Source organism: Sturnus vulgaris, chromosome 7 (genome assembly GCF_052056855.1).
Source record: "Sturnus vulgaris isolate bStuVul1 chromosome 7, bStuVul1.hap1, whole genome shotgun sequence".
NCBI classification, from domain to species: domain Eukaryota; kingdom Metazoa; phylum Chordata; class Aves; order Passeriformes; family Sturnidae; genus Sturnus; species Sturnus vulgaris.
The window spans coordinates 15519749-15533442 of NC_142249.1; the positions used below are offsets into that span (position 1 = coordinate 15519749).

At 44.2% G+C, this 13694-nt stretch overlaps 1 protein-coding gene across 3 annotated transcripts in view; it reads left to right on the plus strand.

Moving 5' to 3' along the window:
- Positions 1-13694, plus strand: part of KLF7 (KLF transcription factor 7) — a 65756-nt gene that overhangs the window by 30899 nt on the left and 21163 nt on the right. Inside the window, exon 3 of one of the 3 annotated variants that reach the window (XM_088167867.1) lies at positions 7760-9987. The exons of 1 other annotated variant lie outside the window; for it this stretch is intronic. In XM_088167867.1, the coding sequence (XP_088023993.1) occupies positions 7760-7776 (17 nt within the window). In that variant the 3' untranslated portion in view covers positions 7777-9987. Of the gene's footprint in view, positions 1-7759; positions 9988-13694 lie in introns of those variants that run through there. One more of the 3 variants, XM_088167868.1, reaches the window with a different exon arrangement.

The following is a 13694-nucleotide window of genomic DNA, read 5'->3' on the forward strand; positions in this document are numbered from 1 at the left end:
TCCTGCCACCTACCCGTAACCATCTCCTTTTATTCTCATTTAGAAAAGGAAAAAAATCTCTTCTGAAAGTCCAAGCTTCTGTCTATGAAACAGGGCAGTGGATAATATGGTAGGCCAGCAAATGTACTCATTATTCAATAGAACAGAGGAGTTCACCATCTTCCATTAACCTGTTGAGGTTTCATATGTCTTATGGGGCTTGATGCAGAGTAATTTTAGGATACCTAAGGGATGTTGATGTATCATTCATGTTAAAACTATGTACATGTCACTTTGGGTTTTGGCGCTCACTTCCCCAAGACAACTTTAAAAATACAAAGTTTAGTCAAGTGTTATTTTCTTCAAATAGAAAATAGCGTGGGTAAGTTTTTAGTGCCTTTTGTATGGGAGAAAGAGAAATGTGTTTCAGATCTTAGATACGTGGTTTAGGAATAATCTGTGCATGAGGCAGCGTGTGTAGATGCAGATGTGTAGGCATGCAGAGACAGATACCCTTCAGATACTCATGATCTTGGACTTCTCCAGTGCTAAATTATAGTGAGAAGAAATAGAAGAGTGACACAGAGTTTGAATGAAGTAGTGTAGGTAGAGAGGGAATAGGATGTATGGATAGATGTGAGGCTGTTATTTTGGGTATCATTTGCAAATGTTATGTATCTCTGTGTAAGCTGGTTTAAGCATACGAATTGGCTTAGGCTGGCTGTTCAGGTTCCCTCCTCTCATTTCTTCATAGTCCCCAGCAGCTTTTCAGCTGGTATTCATTGGCATTAATAGCTATGCAGTTCACACACATTGCTGCTTTGTTCTAAGCTTCACACGTGATGAGAGATGATAAATTCCCATTAGCACTGTCTTATCATGTGATTATTCTTGTTTCCAGAGGGATTGCTATAATCAGTTTTCTCAATTTTACTGTAAAATGTGTGGTCTCTTACAATAACTGTGCATTTAGTTCACGATCTTATCATGCAGGCAGATTCCTAGAAGCAAGGTTGTTCTTACAAGGCAGAAAATAACACATTGGACCAACGCAGTAAATCAGATAAATATGTGGGTTGTTAAGAGAGTTGCATCCATCACATACTAGGCAGCACTGTAAAAGTTACATGGTCTGAAGTATAAATCATAGTAAGACATAAAAGGCATTGATCTTTTTATATGGGCTTTCTAGTGCTTTTACTGGGGATAGCCACCTTGCCAGGAGTGACCTCACCTGTGATTCAGTGATTTGAAAGCCAGTGAAAGTAGTACAGTAATTTTGAAATCAGCATTAACATGGTCAGAATGTTGGTTCTTTGTAGCGCCAATGCTGCTGTGAGGGCTTGTCCCTGCTGGGGCTGGCCAGTGGGACATCCCAGCCAAGGCCTTCCAGCAGACGATGGAGCTCCATGAAAGCACAAATGAAGAGTGTGAGAGCTGTTGACCCAGTGATCTTGTCTGTTCAGATATGACCCCCATATTCATCCTCAGGCTGGAAGTGATGGGTCTTACATAGCTTTTCCTGAAGTTAGTCAGGGATATGACACAATAGCCTGGAAAGGGTGAACTGGTGAGGTTTTCCTGGAGTTGTCACACAAATGGGCATATGGACAAGGGCTTGCAAATACTGCTGATCTCAGCACCTTTACCCTTTGGTGTCAAAATCTTGTAAGAGTTTGCATGCTTTTTAACCCAGTCTTAGGCGTGGTTGAATTTTCTGAGGCCAAAACCTTTCCCCTCTAACATTGTGATGTGAAATCTTACATTTTACAATTAATCTGTGATAAGAAAGGTTTCTCACTGGCCTTGTGATCTTTCTGTTGAATAGCCTTGGGTTGTATGTGGTGCCATGATGTGCTGAGCCTGCCCATCCACAACAGTGCTTGATGTGGTGAGAAAGGCACGTCTGCCTTTGCTGGCAGATAGGGAAAACCTTTATCAGATGATGAGACTGCAGCTGCCTGGGTGCAGAGCCCAGACCTCCCAATCCCAGCACCTCACCGGTGGGATCAGCTACTCCTCTGATTTTGTCAGTTAAACCATCAGTGTTTTAAACAGCCCCAAATTATGGGAGTATTTCTGTTTCCATTCACCATGTCCTGAGCAGATAGCATAGGTTGTTAGGAAAGCAGGAAGGCAAAAACAAGAGGGAGTACAAACCTGGAATGATGATCTCTCCTGTCCTAACAGCTGTGAAACCACCCTGTCCTTGCCCATGTCCTAGCTGTGCACAGCTTTGTAGAAAGCATGGTTTCCCTTTGTGATGAGAACTAATGCTGCCTTTTGTTAAAACACATCTTTGATGCAGAACCTGGGAGCAGGAAGCTGTCTCTCATTTTTGTCTGTGGAAAGCAGGTTGTCTAAATACCTGTGAACATTTACATCCTGGGAGCAACCTGAGTAAATTGAGGGAAGGAGTGTGATAGGCTTACCTTAACGGCTTATTTGAGTCTGGAGCACAAAGTCATTCAGAACCCTTCATATTGCTTACATGATCTGTTCCCTAAAAATACACTGACTGTTGGATGCCTTAAATGAGAGCTGGTACAATCAAGACATTTAATGTGTTCACATTGACCTCTTCAGTCCGGTTCCCCACGGGGAGCTCCTGCCTCTGATAAAAAAATGGGACAGAGAGGAGTAGCTATGGATATTTGGGACTGAATTATAAATGTCAGGGCTGTTTCCTTTCTCATGCAGCCTTCAGGGCATGGGACAAGGAACCCTTTTCTCCATGGGTGCTTTGTTTTTTTCATGCCTGAACTGAGTATGCTGTGGGTTGCAAATGCACCCAGCAGTGCCAATGGCTAGTAGCCACTTGGCTAAGTCAGTGGTTGAACCAGAGGGTCTGAAATGATTGCAAGATATTTTCCTTTGGCTGGTGGTTTGTTAGTGTGTCATGCGAGAGCAGTCTGCCAGTGTGGGCTCTGTAAACGGGTGTGAGTGCCCCGACAGACAAAGAGCTCGCAGTGTGGGGCTCACAGGCAGAGGCAGATGTGGGCTGGTCACTCAGCTTGCACGTGCAAAGTCCACTTGCCGGATCAAAGGGATTTACTGCAGTGCATGAAAACAAGAAACCATGGGCTGGGGAGCGGCTGGGGGGTGGGAGGCAGCGGAAGGAGGCTGCATTCCTTTCGTTCGTATGTAAGGCTGACCAGACAGACGCTGGCTGCTGTTCCTCCCTGCTGTGGGATGAGCCAGGCTGGGCTGCAGGCAGTGCAGGCTGATAGCAGCTTGCTAGATTGGGAGCAATCTTCTCATGGGGTTTGACTTTGCTGGGAAGCCCAGGGACCATCAGACCCCACATTACACTTGGTGCATCTTCCACATTACTGTCCCACATCTCATCTGCAGGAGAATCAGGACAGCACTATAAGGCCCATCAGTGGTCGAACTGGTTATGAAACCACCTTCTGGATGACCTTTGGAGAGGGAAAAACAATCATCTGTGTGGGAGAGAATTTAATCTGGAAGGGAAAGGGAAAAACACTGTCTGTATGGAAAGGGAAATGAAAATATTTGACTGAACTCAAAGCAAGCTGGGACATCTAAAGTTAAGGGTGTGTAAAGGAGCTAAGAGCAGTGGTGGGACTGTCAGAGTGCAGCAAAGAAGCCCTCAGGGAAGAAATAGCAGCTGGGCCTGTAAACAGGAGGAAAAGGCAAGCTGTAGGTTTGGAAAAACCACACTGCCAGTGTGAAGGTGAGGTAAAAACTTCTAAAGAAGGAGCAACCAGGACTGGCATGGTAATTCAACCCCAGCACATTCTCTCACAGTTATTCGTGGAGCAGATATCAGTGCAAACAATGGCATTTTCTCTCTTTTGAGATAGGAAAGTTTTCATCCTGCCTTCACACATGCATGGAGATGAATTGTCAATGTAATGGAGAGTGGAGAGAGAAGGAATTCCAATGAGCCAAACCCCATGTATAATCATCAGTACTTCCTAAATTAGAAAACAGGATATTGCTGGAGAGTGTCTGAATGCAAATAAGTCTAAGGGTGAGCTGGCCTGTGACCTATGGAAATATTAGTCATAGGATGTGACTGTATCTCCCAGATCAAAGACTGCTGGTGATTTCTATCTCCTGACAAAACCATTCCTATCAGCCTTCTTTGCAGTAATGTGTAGGGGAAGGTATAAAATGGTGTGGATACATTCTGACCAGGGATGATGCATCACATAAAAACTGGCCAGGAATTCCTTAAGATTGGGACATTGATTAAAAAAATTACTCTTATGGGGTTCTGCTAGGATTTGCATTTTATGAATATCAGAAGGTTTCCTCCTTTTCCTTTTCCTTTTCCTTTTCCTTTTCCTTTTCCTTTTCCTTTTCCTTTTCCTTTTCCTTTTCCTTTTCCTTTTCCTTTTCCTTTTCCTTTTCCTTTTCCTTTTCCTTTTCCTTTTCCTTTTCCTTTTCCTTTTCCTTCCTTCTCCATCCAAAACCAGGATTTGATACAACTGAAGCTCAAGTTTGAAAAACAAGTTGGGCACCTCACATCTACATTTAGGTTTCTAAGGGCTAAACAAGTGGGAAATACCCATGCAAATAGATGTTACTAGTCTACATGTGATCTTAAGATAGCACTTCTTCAAGTAGGGTTTGTTTCACATTGTCAGGACATCTTATTTTAAATTATATAGTTCTTTGATCCAAAATGCTGGGTGAGAGTAACTAAAACAAACAAATCCAGCCTGCAGGAAAACAAAGTACTACATTTGCAAGAAAAATATGAGACTCACGAGAGATTAGAAAGAGCATTAACCAACAGAAGGTTTTTTAGATGGTATATAAAATAATAGAGAACTTTCCCCAAGTGTTGGAGATGAAAGAGAAAATATCTGGAATCTGGAAATTATTGGAGGGGTTAAAGTTGAGGAGAGTAGGCTGGATGATAGGTAAAGAAGATTGATTCAAAGTAAAGGAATAACAGAGAAAATAAAGACACTGTGTCAGTGATAGCACATGAATGGGAAGCTGCATTGCTGTATTGTTATTGAACAGAAAGCAAATGAAGAAAAGGAAAAAGCAAGTAGCCAAGCACAGCACCAATTCTGCAGGAAGCAAGACTGAATAATGACTTAGGGAAAAGCATTTGGAAGAACAGTATTGGTGGCATAGGAGAAATAAAAGCCAAAGCCCAAGATGTTTTGTTGTAGAGAGACCCAAAGCTTTGTGGCGAGTCTGCAGCTCTGTGTGCAGGACTGAAACCTGCCAAGGGGACATAGAGGGGCACGGAGGATCCTGAAGCTCCAGTGGCAGCATTGGAGATTAATACAAATTAATACACTGCTGGAAATGAGAGCAGGGAATTGAAGGAGGAAGGGTATGTGAAAGACCTTCATTCAGGGCTGCATTTTTTGGGGAGTACGGTTGCTTAGCCAGTTTGGAAAGATGTGTTTTTGTTGTGATGTTGGACTTTTTAAAAGTTTTTTGGGTAAAAACATAGCAAGTCTATATCAAAGCTGATTAAAATAAACCCAGCTTGATCCTGAGCTCCTTATAACTTTCTGGTCTTGAAGCCTTTTAGCCATTTGGCCAGTTTGGAGGAGAGTGTTGTGATTTCATTGTGGAGAGTCAGAGCCTCACTTCATTATTACAGCAAGAGCCTAGACTTAGAAAATGATCTTTGAGAACCACCCAGGCATCAGGAGGATGACCCCTGCCAAAAGCTGCCCTTGCCATTTAAAACACAAGTGGTGTTCATCCATAGCTTAGTGGTCAATACTTGAATTCTCAGTCCCGTGTTTCTGCTCCATCATTTGCCAAATCAATAGCATGGGACTATCTTATTGTTTGGGTTTGAAAATGTAAATAGGTATTGGTTGTTTGTTTGTTTGCTGTGTGAAAAGATTTCTAGCACAAGGTAGACCTAGAAATTGATGTTTTCTGTCTGTTCAGCAGCTGCAAGAGGGCAAGTGCAGGTGCCTCCAAGTGTTACGGCAGTTTGCCTTGGTAAGGCACAGAGGAGCCTCCTTGAGTTTGTAATTTAGTGTTTTCTTTATACCCATCCATCTGCTCCTGAGCCCCTGTGAAGCACCCAGCCAGTGGGCAAATGGTAGAGATCACAAAAAGAGACTCGAAGAAAAACCCACCAATTTGTCTTCTGCTAATTTCCCTTTGTGTTGCTTCTGTCCCACACTGGATAGAATTGGCAAGTTAACAACAAGAGGCTATGATTTTCTTGTCCATTTGTCCAAAACTGTCATTTCTAAAGTATTTGAGGTCAAGCCAGGTTTGAATTGGAGATGTGTTTTCAGACATGCTGTTTTAGGCTGAGGTGGGCATGACTGGGAGACCTGAAGTACTCTGGGGCAGGAAAAGCCAAGAGAGCTGTCTCTCATCTTAGAAGCAGATACTGGGTTAGAGGCTTTTCCTAAGCACAGTGTGGGTGTTTGAGTCTGGGTCATATCTGGGCAGGTAGTAGCCAGCAGCCTGGATGGACCTCTCCTAATCCAGAGCCTTTCACACCCCATGTGAACACAGTCCCACATACCTACATACCAGCATCAGCAACTTGAAAGCAGGAGCAGATGAACTACAAGGCTTCGTGGAAGCTGACCTAAATATAGCAGAGGTGTCCATGCTTTTGCCAAGGGTGGTGGGGTCCCAAATAAAACCATGGGCACAATGGCATAAGGAGTGCCCCCCTTATAGCAAAGAGGAAGTGCAGGTAGGGAGACCAGCCTGATAGGGATAGGGAATATGAGACACTCATTCAGTCTCATGCTCTCTGGCCCAGGTATCTGTGAGGCTATTTTTGAAATAAGTTCCATTGTCTGACTTATGTTCCATGTCACCACAGGACTTACTTTTCAGTGCCCAGGATGGTATTCTGAGCAGTGGCATGAAGCATGGGTACATCTCCAGCCATCCAGTTGTGTCCACCATTGTCAGCATGTAGTGCCTGGCTTGGTGGGTTTGTGGGGGTGTGATGTAATTGATCTGCCAGGCCTCCCCATAGTTGTATTTCAACCACTGTCCCCTTATCACACGGGCTTTACACTTGGCCTGCTTGATTTCAGCACATGTTTCACAGTTAGAGATGACCTGAAAGATACCATCTGTGCACCCCTTGATCACAAACCCATCATGTTGCATCTCTTCCCTGATGACCTGAGCCATCATGGACCCACCAAGCCAAAAATAATTCACCTTTATGTTGCCAGTCCGGATCCATCTAAGATACTTTCATCTTGGCAGCTCGATCCACCTGTTTGTTGTTGCAGTGTTCTTCAGTAGCCCGACTCTTAGGTATGTGGGCATCTACATGGTGTACTTTTATAGCCAGCTTCTCAATCTGTGGCAATGTCTTGCCATAATTCAGCAGCCTACATGGGTTTACCTCTGTACTGCCAATTGGTCTAGCCAGTCCCACAGAACATTTGACAGGAACAAAGACATTAATATTCCTTGGTTACAAGTAATAGTTAGTATTATTAATTAATTAATTATTATTCAATCATCTTTTGGTTAAATTATTTGTTCCTTTTGCTCAGTCTTCTTCTTCTTTTGAGTTCTTGAATCTGTACGCCGTGAATCAATGGTAATCATCTCCCTCTGCCAAAATTACTCTTTCCCTGGTTTGAAGAGTTGGCATTGCTTTTTCCTTATAATCTGGTTTTATCTTGGCTGTTTTGTCAATTGTCTTTGATTCCTTGGTTTAGAAGAGCTTTTCATGTGGAGGTGGTAGAAAAGCCTCATGGCCCTCTGTGGCAGGCTGGTTTTTGCCTCCACCCTGTAGAGCAGTTTGGACCTCCTCAAGGTGCTCTTTTCCCAGCAGTCTGTCTCTACTGAAGATGAGGACATCCATCACCTTCCCTGTCCCTGAGGTTTCTTCACATTTCTCCAGATGCAAAAGGCAATACAAGCCATGCTGAGCAGCCCCACAGAGCAACCAGGTCATGTCAAGGGGCAAGGTGGTTCCAAAACTGGCCCAAAGGATAGGGCAGGCTAGAGGCTGCACTCTCTGGGATAATGGGTGATCGCTCAGTCACTCAGGAGCAATGTCCAGCCTCTCCCTGACCCATTCCTGGGAATTGCAAAGGCCGGTGGTCCTGGTCTTCTCGGCAGTCATGCTCTTGGCGACAACAGGCAGTTTCTTTGGACCCTCGGGAATGATGTCCATCCTGAACCTCACCCAGTCTTGGGGATTGCAAGGGTCAAGGCTGCTGGTCCATTCTTCGGCCGTACACATGGCGGCAACAAATGCCAGAGACAACCTGTGGAGCACCATGGTCAGGAAGACCACCAGGATGAGCCTCATCCTGGTCTTTTGCAAGGGTGACATCTTGGCACGTGAGCTGCCTCGGCCTGCCATGTTGGTCAGAGTCAGGCTGTGACATTCCGGGCTGCCCAGTCTCTCTGTGCTTGCATGTGTTGGCAATGTGACATCATGGGCTGCTGTCGCACGGGGCTCTGTGATGTCACAACTTGTTTTCTGCCTGGCTGGCTGGCAGTAAAGGCCAAAATGGAGCTGGGAAAGACCTGGGTAGGTGGATTTTTAAGCTTGTCCCACTGCTATGCCTGCTGGCAGGCAATGAGCCCAACAGTGGAGTGACGCTGTGTTCCACAGGATTTGCACTGTGAGCTGTGCCCAGACTCCATCCAAGCTGCATTCAGTGCTGTGCTCCAGCACATGGGCAGCCATGATACATTTCCACACAAAATCCTCTTGACAGCAAAGTGGCAACCTATGTTAAAAGGAAAACAAAAAATTCATGCATTTTGACAAAAAATCTTAACCCCTGTTGAGCAGGGTCTTGGACAAACTGGCCTGTAAGAGGAATAACATAATTCTCAACATACCATTGCCTGTTACATGTGTTTAATCACCTTTTACCACAACAATGTCAATTGTTCATTACACGTGTGGTGATTCAGATTCTCACTAAAGCAATAGGTAACAAATCTACACTCACCTTTGTGGATTTGCCACCCAGCACCCCTTTCTGTACAGAATTGTAAATAAATACCTCAACTCTGTGTGGATCAACTTCTTTCACAGTGGATGAAGCCACCTGTTTCAGGACAGTGACTGCAGAACCAAAATCTTTCCACTGGTCAGCTTTAGACATGATAAGAAGGCTTAATAAGAATCAAAGTCTTTAAAACACTGCAGGCCAGTTTGCAATCCCAGAAGTCCCCATTTGCAGATAAGCACACAAATGTTGTGTTAGGTAGATTTGTTCCTGAAGATGTCTGACTTTCAAAACTCAGAACTGAAAATTGTGGCTGCAAAAACTAAATGCTGAAAAAACATTTGCAGGCATGCTAGCTAAGCTAATTATGACAAACATGAGTCTCAAGATAAAAGCTGATGCCCAGCTGAGTTCTGAAAGAAAGGTGTACTCAATTGTATGGCCGTGCACATTCAGAGGCTTAGTGGGGATTTATTCCTTCCTCCTGTACATCTGGACTCTCACCACACACAGAGAGGTCTTAATAGCTTACTTAATATAAACTTCCATTTGTACATCTTGTTGGTCACCTGTAAAGTTTGCAAAGCCTTTCCTTCTTCAGAGTGAAATTTTCCACATTTGGATTTTTTCCAGTATGGTTGTTGTTTGTTATTTTAGAAATTGGAGCATGTGTGCTGGGGAGAGGCAGGGAGAAAAGAACTGTGCACAGTGTAACAAGTCTAGCTAGAAACTTGGCCCATGTAGTTGAAAATAACAGAAGACTTCTATCTGTGAATATCTGGATAAAAATTAACTTGAATGGATTAAGCTGTGATCCATTGTAAACTGACTTCCATATGAGTGATATTTTATCATTAATTCTTTGTGAGACCTGTAGAATCCCAAAGGTGATTTTTTTCTTGGGCTTTGTTTGGCTTTGAATGTGTGTTAGTAAACATGTTTCATACAGAAAACCTCCTTGTTTTTTGATTTTTCTCCCTGTAGACACAGTGTCACCCAGCAATGGAATGTTGGAATACATTTGTGTTCCCTTTGGTTACTTACACTCACCTGGCAGCATGAATGATCTGGGTGGTTTCCAGCTGCTTGCGTGTAACCCCCTTAGAGCTAAGGACAGGTAATCCTTTGTGCCTTTTCTGAAATCCAAATGGGGAAGCTTCCTAGCTGGTAAAGTTAATTATCTTTACTCACTGCCTTGTGCTCTGGAGATTAGTCTGCCTGGTTCACCAGGGTTTGCCCAGCAGCATTGCCAAGGCTTTTTTACTGAGCTCTGCTCAGTGTGGAGCAGCAAGGAGCTCGTGTGCTGCTGGGTGCAGCCTGCCAGCTGTGCCCCAGGACAGAGAAAGCACCGGGAAGGGGGAGATCTCCTTCAAACGTGCCTGCCAGCATGTGGGCAGCTCTGCCTTGGCATCAGGGCAGCCTTTAGTGAGAGAACTTGCCAGTGCACTCTTTAAGCTCAAGCACATGATTTCCCTTTTGCATCTATCCCCAAAGCAGATTCAGTATCTGAATGATTGAGATCCTGGGCCTTTTTCCATTTTTGTTGTTGACAAAAATGGGAAATCAGAAGGAATGTATGTTCCTTTCCCCTCATGTTTTATTCCTGTGCTGTCTCTGCCAGTCTGCATCATTTTTTGGTCATCTTTTCTCTGATTTTCTAGTGACTGAAGGGAGAAGATGGCAAATGCTGAAAGACATCAGCACTGCAATAGTTGGAATAAGCAAACCTCACATGCATTAGCAAAAATATGGAGCAAAACCATTTAAAATGTTATCGTCTGGAAAGGGGGATTCTGTTACTTTTAATTTTTATTGTCATTTCTGAACACAGTCCGTGATACATGCATCCCATATTTTTCCTGGCCTATTTGCCTTTATATATAGTCTGGAATTTCTCAGAAACTCTTGACTTAAACTGTAGGTTTCCAAGGAACACTTCTTTGATGCACTGCTCTAGATTATATAAATATGCACCATGTCCTTTAAAGGCTATCTCATTGTCCACCCTCTAAGATACCTTACAAAAACCAAAGGGAAGAGAACAGAGTGCTGGAAAAATCTGAACCAGTGAGCTGCTGAATTTTTTTCTTTTTCATCTGTTCGTTCTGCCGCTGCTACCTTGCTTTGCATCTTTGAGCTTGCAGAGCTCCACAGAATCTGAAACTAGAAGCCCTTATTAGAGGACATTTTTTAAAATTTCTTGCTACTCCTCTGGGGACCGAAGTAATGGCAGATTGAAGCAGCAGAGAATGTGTAATTAGGGCAAACAGCGATGCCTCGTGTGATCGGGAGAAACAGGAGGAGAGGAGGGGAAGCGCAACAGCCCGGCGTGCACAGGCTGTTACTAGGAGACCCCGGCACGAAATGCATGAGATGCGGAGCGCTAATGGGCCGGCCCCGCCGCCTGGGTACCAGCCCGACCTGCTGCACAGCTGCTTCTGCCCGCCCGTTGCCAAGCAACTCCCTTTCCTTTCCTTTCCTTTCCTTTCCTTTCCTTTCCTTTCCTTTCCTTTCCTTTCCTTTCCTTTCCTTTCCTTTCCTTTCCTTTCCTTTCCTTTCCTTTCCTTTCCTTTCCTTTCCTTTCCTTTCCTTTCCTTTCCTTTCCTTTCCTTTCCTTTCCTTTCCTTTCCCCTCTCCTTTTTCCTGTCCTCTCCTTTTTCCTCTCTTCTTTTTTATTTCATTTTCCTCCCCCCTCCACACTCACATATTCTGGAGGTTTAATTGGGTAGTTTTGCTGCTGGTGTTGCTGCCGGGTTGTCTCCTGTCCCCACCTCTCTGCTGCTGTCCCCAGGGCCCAGCCCAGGGGAGGATGTGCCGGCAATTAATGGGGCAGAAGCTGGGTCTGTGTGCTCAGGTTGGCACCAGCATCTGTCCCCCAGCCCTGCTCCCCACCCACCGTGCAGGAGCTTCGTTCCAAGAGGAACGGGGTTTGAACGGGAGCACATTGCAAAGGCTTTATCACTCTCAATGGGAGTCTTGCACAGACCCAATGAGATCAAGCCAGGCGTTCCTCTCCTCCTTCAGGGCTCAGTATGGAGGGCAATGTGCGCTTGTTAAACTGCAGCCCCTTGAGTAGAAAATGGAGCATTTCCATTTCTTTCAATGTTGCTACATGCTTTGCTTTTCTCTTCAGCTAGGCAAGTGGGCTTTGTGGATGTGTGTTAGGTGCTTGTGTGTATGTAAGACATAATGCTGCAAAAATTGGTTTCTTTTTGTGTCCTGAATGGCTACATGCTGAAGACTGCTGCTGGCGTGGTAGACAAGCCTTGGCAAGGCCCTTAGGAACTAATCCGGAGCTTTGAAGTTTGTAGAAAGACTGATTGGACGTTGGGTCTGCTTCTTAACCTCTTTTCCCCCATCTCTAATATAGATATGATCAGAGTCACCTCTCTATAAGGGCACCGCTGACCTTTTTGGATGAAAGGAGCTGTACATCATTCATGGAAATGTACTGGTTTTACACTTGATCATCCCTGCCCTTCTAAAAATAGGTACAACCTTCTCACATTGTGTATTTCACAATCCTGTCACATTCCTCTTCTGCCCCATACTGTCTTCTGCCAGCTTTTCTCTTGTGCTTTGTCACCCTTTCAAAGGCTTTTCCATTTTTTCAGCAGGTGGCAAAACTGAATAAAATGCCAATTTAAATTTTTTTCCTCTTTTTTTTTTTTTTTTTTTGTGTAGAAAACATTGGTGGGCCACTTAAGCACCGACCATTGACCCCTCCTTTGCATTCCTTTTAAATAATAAAAATATTCATTAGTCTTTCTAGTCTCCAACAAAAATCAATTAGGAGTATATTGAGGAATGAAAGGCTCAGAAAAGTATCTGAAATTGATTTTTGTAATTAGTTTTACTGGTTGATGGGTTGCACATACACTCAGATATTAACATTGATCTCCAGAGAACGTGTGTATTAAATAGCCTGCTCTTCCTTTTTGCTTAAGAAATGAACTTATTAATCTTAAAAAGAGGCTGATGTTGTTGTGCCCTGGACTGCAGCTGCTCACCAGCTTTTTTGTAACCTCATCAGCAGAGCGGCTGCCTGAGCCATGTGATGGTAACATGCTGAATTTGGTGTGAAAGTGGGGAGAGGGTCTGGGGCAGCTCCTCTTGTGTGTCTCATATTTGACAAAGTCTGCTTATGTAATGAGGAAAGACAGGCACTGCTGTTAAGGAGTGGTTAGATTTCAGTTTTCAGGGGGCCTTAAACCCAAATGTCCTGCTGAGACATGTTTCTATTAAATCTTATATAGCACTTATATAGGAAGAGAGGAGTGACCAGTAACATTTTCCGTTGTGCCATGTGCTGTGTGCTGATGTTCAGCTAATTAAAAGAATTATGGCTTGGCTTCATTGGTATGCCATGTATGTAGCTTGTAAAGCTCTCAGGGACCCTTGGAGATGAAGAGTGCTACATAAATATAAAATATTGGTAATGTGAAGTTCCACATTAGGCGTCTCATTGTGCTGAGGCAGACTTTCATCATAAACTGCAGAGCAGCTAGGAATGCCTGCCTGGCATTTCTCTGCAAGGTGCTCTGGGGGGCTGCTTCTGCCCAAAACCACACCAGCTTCTGGCACTTCTGAGCGACTCGTGTCTGCAACAGCAGCATCCCCACAGTCACTGGCCTCTGAAGGATGCCTGGGTTCGTCCTGCAGTGACACTGCTGCTCCTGCACGGCATGGTCCCACTCACCAGCCCAGGAACAGTGGGTCCCAAAAGGATTTCTCAGGAAGGGTAGCAAGGAAAATCATTAAAACACTCTTAGGGTAGCAAGGAAAGTTACTAGA